Source organism: Limulus polyphemus, unplaced genomic scaffold, assembly GCF_000517525.1.
Source record: "Limulus polyphemus unplaced genomic scaffold, Limulus_polyphemus-2.1.2 Scaffold6353, whole genome shotgun sequence".
NCBI classification, from domain to species: domain Eukaryota; kingdom Metazoa; phylum Arthropoda; class Merostomata; order Xiphosura; family Limulidae; genus Limulus; species Limulus polyphemus.
In genome coordinates this window covers 34,626-44,086 of record NW_013671963.1, presented here as the reverse complement: position 1 = coordinate 44,086, position 9,461 = coordinate 34,626, and the positions used below count along the sequence as shown (strand labels likewise).

The 9,461-nt window shown below is 32.8% G+C and overlaps 1 protein-coding gene across 1 annotated transcript in view; it reads right to left on the bottom strand.

The window, feature by feature from the left end:
• Positions 1-445: 445 nt before the first annotated feature.
• Positions 446-9,461, bottom strand: part of LOC106473634 (acyl carrier protein, mitochondrial-like) — a 21,779-nt gene continuing 12,763 nt past the window's right edge. Inside the window, exons 3-5 of the mRNA XM_013934316.2 lie at positions 3,536-3,623; positions 2,604-2,701; positions 446-607 (exon numbers count right to left, since the gene is read on the bottom strand). Of these exons, the coding sequence (XP_013789770.1) occupies positions 2,610-2,701; positions 3,536-3,623 (180 nt within the window). The 3' untranslated portion in view covers positions 446-607; positions 2,604-2,609. The remainder of the gene's footprint in view (positions 608-2,603; positions 2,702-3,535; positions 3,624-9,461) is intronic.

Genomic DNA, 9,461 nt, shown 5'->3' with positions numbered 1-9,461 from the left:
TCTGTTGTAGAAACCTACAAATGTAGAGGACGGCGTTTCGAACGTCTTCTTCCTGAAGACGAAAGGCGGAAGATTTTCGAAATGTTGTCCTCTACATTTGTAGGTTTCTACAACAGACAGTTGCTGTCCATTTGAAACTTAGATTCATTATGAACACTATGCCTAAACAACCTATCAAAGATATTGATTCTTGTATGAAAAACTAAGAGACAAGTATGGAAATGTTGGTAGATGATATATTTTCAATTTGCTTAAAGTTCTTCACTCAATTAAAAATATTGTTTATAAAAATGTTAAGAAAATAATTTTACAATTTTGTAATAATTTGATTTGTTTAGCATCTTATTAATTAAAAATCTCAGTCTGAAAGAAGTTAAGACTTCCTGCACTTAGAGAAATTTATTATTTTTGTTTTGGGAGTAATAAAACTGTACTTTTTCCAGCATTACATTGAACAGAATTTTTTTTATTATCTCAGTTTATTCATAATGAAATAACTACAATAAAAGTGAAATAACTCAATTCAGACATTACTCATTTTCTATTCCAGTAGTGTTTCCATAGAAGCTGGAACTCTCAGCTAAAGAAAATTAGATTTTTTCACACCCTGTATATAAAGAGATTATAGTTACTTTCATAATAAACAAGGATTAACAAAGAATAGCTCAACGAATTTATATCAGAAAATTAATTAATGTATCATTCAAAACTTTCATCTGTGTGTACATTATATACTTCAGAACTACAAGAAATCTGCTAACTACAATAACAGCAAAAACCTATGTTTAATTTTTCTTTTGTACGACTTAATCCATAACCATGAATGGCTTTGGGGTATAAAATCAATCACTTTAAAGTAAAACTTAGTGGTTTCTCACATTAGTAATATGAACTTATAATACAAGACTTTACAGACATACTTTTTTAGCTGTAGGATTAGTTTGGAATTTTGTGTAAAGCTACCCGAGGGCTATCTGCGCTAGCCATCCCTAACTTAGCAGCGACAGACTAGAGAAAAGCCAGCTAGTCAACACCACCCATTGCCAACTCTTGGGCCAGTTTTTAACCAATGAATATTGGGATTGACCATCATTTTATAACACCTCCACAGCTGAATGGGCGAGCATGTTTGGTGTGATGGGGATGAATATTATATGGTTTCAAAAATCATTATTACTGAGGATGGGTGAAGTATGAAAGCCTTGAGATCATAAACAAGTATTCCACACCTTTCCTCAGTTGAATACTTCACCTTACAATACCACTTTTTTGTATTTATGATAATTTTCTTATGAAATAGGTATCATTTGTCATTACTGTTGAAATAATGCTGGTATTAGGGTAGCGATATCCAATGAACAATTGTATTTTTAATATAAATCTTCAAAAAGGAATTACATTAAAATGCATTTGATAATGTGTAGTATTTGTAGTAAAACATGATCTCATTTCAGTATGCAAACTCCCAGAGATGTTGTCTTTCATTAACTTCCCTTTTTTTTTTCCCAGCCAGTATCTGCGAAACACTTTTTTTTAAATCAGCTTAAAATAAAAATTATTTTCCACTAAAAAAAATTATACATCATTTTTTGAAACTTGTCTTTATGGTCATCACTAACTAGACTGGAAGTAATTGTGCTCTTCATTACAAGAACGATGCGTCTTTATCTTTATGATAATTATGTTAATGGTATAAACCTAATATCACACAAATTTAAACTTAACTTTTTAATTTGTATTCTAATATCCTGCCAGCATTATAAATTTCTCAGCTAAAATAATTTTGGCCCACAACTATACATATATATATATAGGCACACACACACACACACATAGGATGACAGCAGTTATTCTGCTATTCACTACACACTACTATATCTAAAATTGATTTACAAAAGATAGGAACTTCAAAACAAATCTGTCAAACTGAAGAACTTAATCTTATGTTTCATTTCAGTATCTCTTATCTAATGTTTTAGATAAATGGAAAACATTATATAGCTCTGCAACATAGATATCACACAAAGCCAAGTTTTTTATCAGAAATTAGATGAATTTTGGAATAATTCAAATTAATCATGATAAAGTAATCTTTAGAATCATGTTTAATTGTAATTCAAAGAACTGTAATGATATCATAATATATACACTACATATGGCAACTCATGTACACCAAACTAAGAATTTTTGGTTCAGGATCTATAAACCTAAAAACATTATATAAATTACTATATTTTTAACTTATTAAGAAACTGCTTTTTTTGCTTCCTCTTTTTAGAAAATAGGAACTTACACTTCAATAATTATCTGACAGGACTTTGATCATCTTAATTTTTGTTTCTTATATTGATCTTTTTTTAATTGAATTTTTAATTTGGACGAGTTTATTTCTTTATTTTTTTCTTAATTAAATGTCTTGTTTACAGATATACTTGTGGCCTTAAGGGCAGTTAAATCTGCCAAACACTTCCTTTTTAAAATAAAGAATGTTCAAATCAGTTTAATGTAACATTTTTCTTTTGCTTATTAGGATAAAACTAAAAATTGTTAACCAAATTCACACTGTATTGTGATAAATCTTAATTAGTATTTATGTCACTTACCCATGGTTATTCATATACATCTTCCTTATCAGCTACATATCTAATAATATCATTAGGCCTCAGCAGTCGTTCTGCATCTGAATCTGGGATTTCAAAACCTGAAGAACATCAAAAATGCCTTTCATTTATATAAACTCATTCAAATTATTTCACACATAACTTAATAACAATAGAATCCTGTCTGAAAATAATGTATTAAATTTTAAGAAAAAACACTACAGCCAAAAGCATGATTGACGGACAGACAACTGAACTCATGACTTGATGAAATATATTCATGTTTTAGTTCTTTAAATAGTACTCTAAATTATAATACATATTATAATCATACTACCCAACTATACTATACCTTAAACTGGTTTTTCAAAATAGTGTTATATGGTACTACTAAAATGTCTTTACTAATATATATCTTAAATGCAATGAGAATATTGGGTTTTGTACTGAGAAGGTAATCATAATTTTCAGATACATAATGTAAGATAGTATACCCTCATGCTCACTAACATGCTTTCATGTTACAATGGTGCATCAGCAAAAGTATTCTGTGAAATTAGTGCTATCTTTAGCAAAGTGCTTGATACATTGTTGAGCTTCATATAATAAGCATCATATAACTGAAAATTATGTCTGAATAAAGAAACAGCAAATGAAATGATGACAGGGAAAGAGAATGACTACAAAAATTATGCAAAATTCAATAATTATTTGATGGTATTACAGTTGCCTTACCTCAGCATTCTTAAGCTCTATTCTGCTTATAAAGATTACATTTAAATTTTACACAGTAATTAGTTAAAACTGACTAAATTTATACTTTTTAAATTACATGAGTAATAAAATAAAAATTAAAGTCATGACTGTTTTAGTATCTGTTACATATTTAAATTTTCTGTAATATTAGAGCCAAAAAAAATTAAGTATAACAATACCAAATTCATCCTCCATTGCCATGACAACCTCCACATGATCTAAACTATCCAGACCCATGTCAGTCATAAAATGGGAGTCTAGAGTCAACTGAAAAAACAAATAAACAGTAGATACACAATGCTACAATGTCTAAAGTTTTGAATATATCAATTTAAATCAAAGTCTCATACCAAAGATGTGATGTAAAATGTGCTAAAAGATTTAGAAAAAATAATATTATATATTCATGGTTTACTCTCAATAAATGTACATTTTTATTGACAACTGTCACGTGTTTAATATTTAAAGTTCCTTAAAATCCTACCAACTATAAAGTATGATTCATGTAATTAACATTAACTCTTTAAATGTTTAAAGAGGATAAACAACTCTTGCTGTGCCAGGTTTATTTTTTGATACACAAGAAAAAAAGAAGACATGTTTCAATAATTCAGTACTTATCTGAAACTTGAAATTGGTAAACATTGGGAAATTGGGAGGGGAAATAACCTTTCTTTACGATGTTACAAAATTCCAAACTTGCAATAGCAACAAAAAAGTTACTAAGATTTTTTTTGTTTTCATCACATATACAGTTCAAAAGAGTAATTACAATGTCCTGCTAAGAATATCCAGACAAACCCTTGAATATATAACATGGCCCATCAAGAATGGACTCTAAGGTAGCTCAATAAAAATAAATAGACAACCTGAGAAGTAGATTAGTCAAGTGAAAGTGTGCATGAGATGCCAAAATGAATTTTTTTTTAATTTGAAAAATAAATATTACAAGCTGTTGGAAAATTGATAAGTTAAATAGCTGCAATGCTTGTTATGAACAGTCTGCTATACACAAAATCATTCAGCAATATTAAAAACTTCATATTACTACATTTCAAAACATTCAGATTCTGTAACAAATTTTGTCTGGGCATGAAAAATGCTAGGAATCATATATGCAACAGCTTCATAATAATACTGCACCAAGTGTGGCCATTGGCATATAGGTACTACCTGTGAAGCTTATGCAGTGATTTTAATGACTTTTACATTCTTAAAATTAACAGGAATTCCAAACAGGTACTTACCTCTGAAATGCTGTAAAAAAGGCTTACAGTATTTCAGAATAAGGAAAGGCTTCTTATAAGTTTTGAAATACTGCAAGCCCTTTCTTTGTGGAGTTTGTATTCATGCTGTCAACATTTACAGCATGCAGTGCATGCATCATTTAACACTTCCACATGAGTTATTACACAAACAACAGAGGATCTTGCATATGCTCTGTTTTCCCATCATAATTTAGATTTTATAGAAAACTAAAGTCATGATGAAAACTTGGTTGAGGGGAGATGAATGTGAAAGTTTTATGAAGTACTCATCTGAACTTCTTTTTAGTTTTCTACAAATGTAAAATTCAAATAAAATAGTCCTATCTGTGAAGTACTGTAAGCCAGAATACCCACACTGACAAGGAGATGGAAACTGGTGTAACTGAAAATGATATAGGAATCTTATAAAGTCAGAAGCTACAGGGCAGGAAGATGACATTCAAGAGTACAATAAAGATGTAGCTAAGCAGGTTCAGAATAGAATCCAGAACCAGAAAAAAAAAATCTTAACTGAATTAAAGGGAGAATGAGTGAAACAGACCAGCCTTATACAAAGGCTGGACTCAAAAAACACTCAGCAGTGCTCTTCTTTGCCCTTGATGCCCTTCATTTTACACAAGGGAGTTTGGTGAGGGTGGTAATGTTTTATTTTACCTGTAGAGAAAACAATGGGAACACAGGTGGTGGCATAAACAGATAGGAAGAATACTGTGTTCTGCTCTTGTACTGAGAGGTTCTTGAAGGATCAGCCCAGTCAAATATTAAGAGTGGATATAGTCCACAGGTAAGCCTCTCTTCTTTCATAGCTAAAAAGGTCAGTGTGTTATGAAACTGGCCAAATTAGAAGGTGCTCAGATGAGTGAAATATTTGGAGTTAAGCTGGTATTTTTCAACCACTGATAAGTTAAGATAACTTTGAAGTCACGTTATTCCTTTTTCTATAAGTCTGTACTCCAACACTGGTGAGCAAATTAATTGGAGTTAAATCAGTAGTTCCTCACCATTGGCAAATAAAGATAACCCTGTAGTCAGGTTAGTCCTTTTTCTACAAGACAAAATCCCAGATGATCTCCTTCCTGGTTGTGGTTGAAGCAACTACTAATAATGGACATCCTCTTTCCAATTTTTTTTAATACCATACAAGGATGTGCATCCAGAAGTAATAAAGGTCACTGGATGACACCCTCTATCTACTTCCAGAGAGCAAAATCTTCTTATGGAGTCCCAGCACAGAGGGTGGAATTATGTTTACGACAAACACCGAGGTTCAAAAACATGCAAGATTCTGGACTAGATGAATCCACAGAAATACAGAATCTCCTTAGAATGAAGAAACTGTATATACAAAGTTATTTTTGATATATTTATTTATTATGTTTTTAAAGACTTCACAATCCTAGATACCCTAAAAATGGTTAACGATGGGTGTTGGGCAAAATAGAAACGTGTTACATATTCCATATAGCCTTGTGAATAACTACAGGTGGTAAACAGAATACCTAAGATGAAGAGACAGCAATGTGATGATGTTAAAATTGAAAAAAGTATTTGGACTTGTTAACATACCAGCATGTAAGATGTCCTCTAAAGAGTACCACGACCAAGAAATCAGAGGCATAGCCAAGTGGCAAATCTCATGAGATATAACCAGACATTCGTGCTGAAGTTGTTTGGGAACATAATGATAAACAAAACAAATTAACTGAATAAGCTAATTAGTTAAAGTGGATGGTCAAGATTCATGGAGTGAGATTTGTCATAAGGTTTGATATGATCCTCTAAAATTCTGTTTATGCAAGATAGCAATATACAGTCTGGACTGAATATATAATGTATTCCTTGGAACAAGAATTTGAGTCAGCCAGAGTATTCAAGATAACACAGTCTGAGCCTTTGGCAGGAAGGCTCTATCAGCATACAAGTATAAAGCAACAGAAGGAAATACCTCTTCAGGGAAAGACAGTAAAGTGAACAAGTCACTAAGGGTTCAAAAGAAGAAGTAAGACAACTTCCAACCAGACTGAAATCCAGGGGCGGATTTAAGCCTAAATGCCTAGTCAGCTACAAAAAAAAAGGGGCCCAGCAGGCTCTATTCATACCAATATTATACATCAAATGAACACAAATAGCCTGGGTCAGCTTTAGCTCACCGTTAAATCTACTCCTGATTAAATCTCACTGAAGACAAAGTCTACATACTCATAAATGAAAAGCTTGAAAAAGATCCCGAAAATGAAAGGCAGATGGCTTCTGTTGCATCTCAAGATGCCAGAGACAGCAATTCTGTAGTATGCAATAAAGTCACAGACAAGCTACAATCATGAAACATGTACATGAAAAATGTGGCAATCTGTTTAAGAGTTGGAAAAAAGACAAGAAAGAGAATTCCAAAGGCACTGATTCCTAAAGATGGACCAACAAGATTGGTATATTGTCAGGGTTGAATATCTGCAAAAATGTGAAAACATTTGAGCTCCTCAAAAAGAGAATCTGATTTCTATGATTAAGTACAACATAACAGCCATCTGTGAAGCTCAATGTCTACAACTGGCACAGAAGATATTTTGAAAGAGGTAACAGAATAGGATCCTTATGAGATAGATGTAAGAGTTGTGGAAACCACAGCTAAGCATACCAACATGAAGCAATAGAGAGAACTTGACAATGTGACCAACTGATCTTGGCTAATTCATGAGGAGGAAGACAAAGAGAAGGGTAGGCATTAAAAACTATTCCCATAAGACTCGCAGCATCCACTGCTAGGGAAGATGAATCCAGAACTGCAGTTGCAAATACATCAAACATAGGACAACTGATTCGATGGAATAATGACTGAACCATCAATGAGTGAAGAGTCTACTTTGTTGGAAGAAGCAAATGATCCCTGGAAAGTGAATCTGCTGCAATGTTCATAAAACCTGATACATGACAAGTTCAGAGAATGATATGATGTGAATGTAACTAAAGAAGTATAAAACCACAGTAAAAGAAAGGCGATGAGATAGAGTCCCACCATATTTGTTGATCACGCCACCACAGAAGAATTGTCTGTGTGTAGTAAAACAAAGATAGGAACTCCAGAGATGCACAGCGAACTGCCTAAAGCTCCAAAAAATTGATGTGAGAAAGAGATTAATGACTTAGCATGCGACCTGAGTGAAATATTGGATTGGTGCTGATGTGAAGGCAGGGTGGAAGATCATATGGACAGTCCCCCCAAAAAAGCAAACAGATCTGTGAGTCTAAAGTTAGAGATGATAAATGAACAGATGAAAAAACTCCATCAAAATGCCAATGGAATGAGAAATTCATGTGAATGCCTTTATTTTTAAAAGCATTAGCTGCAACCAAAATGAGAAGGAGGAAGCAATAAAGCTTCCAAAATGGATTCTTAAAGAGAAATAACTTCAGAAGCTTAATCAGGAGTGGGGCTGGCTGATAACTCCTGCTCTTCTGACAAAGAAATTTTGTGCAAAAGAAAGAGGGTGTTTACCCTTCAAACTGACATTCATGATACCCTGATTCTCATCATGGCACCCAAAAAAGACTCAGCATTAATGACCCACATACATTACTCAATAAAGACTGACAATTCAGCCAAGGGAACTCCCTGCATACTGGAGAAAAACTGCTGAGATTAAGCTTCCAAATGAGAAGTGGAATTTTTATCATTGATAGAAGCAGTAGGACTGAGTGAAGCATTAACAGAAGTATTGGCTTCAGAAGCAACATGATCTTTAGAATTGACCATATAATAAAAGATAGCATGATGTGAAGAGTACAACTATCAACATGAAAAATCTAAATTATGATGGGAAAGCAGAGTTTAAGTAAGATCCCCTGACACTTGTGTAATAAGTCAAGTAGAAGGTAGGAGAATGGAGAATTATGGGTAAGTGTTGCATGCTCTGCAATGCGTAAAAGACATTAGTAAATTTCAAGTCACATGTTTTGTTTACAGCATTAGTACAAACTCAACAAGGAAAGGCTTAATAAGCTGAGTTTAATGTGGTTGACTCAGACAGGTTGGGATATCAAACAATATCTCACCATTAAGAAAATTCAGCATTCTTTTGTTTGGTGTAAAATCCTTAATCAGTGGGATCTGAATGATTTGTTGCAAGTTTTGTTAAGTATTGAGAGCTGCTTCATCTGGTTTCAAAAATGAGAACCACATTTATGCTGCAATAGTTTGTAAGTAAATAATTCAACTATATGTAGCATTATGGTGTGGGCTGAATCGCATGCATTTGTGAGAACCTATTTGAACAGTATCTATCTGGATTTCTTGGTTTGTTGAATTTTATGAAAAGCTACTCAAGGAATATCTGCACTAGTTGCCTCTAATTTTGAAGTAATAGACTAGAGAAAATGCACCTAGTCAACACCACCCAATGTCAACTCTTGGACTACTCCTTCCAATAAATAGTGGGATTGATCACCACAATATAACACCCCCATGGCTTAAAAAAATTGAGTAACCCCTGAGTTTCCTCTATACGCCAACATAGTGAAGAAACAGGACATCAACCTATACTATCAAATTTCTCTATCCTCTGCAAGTCTAATACTGACCCGGAATTATTGATTAAAGAAACCCTCCATATCAAACAGCACTCTCCAACACTGAACAACATGCAGTCTTCATTTAAATTATACATTTTTTAATATGTTCGTATTACTGATTTTACTTTTATTTTTTATTTTGTTGTGTTTTCTTGCTGTAGTTTCTCCCCATGATTACTGTTTTGTGTTTTATTTATTTAATTATCGTTGTATTTAGCAATTGTACTTTGACAATGTCCTATGACTTATGTAAATTTATTTTATTCTGCTT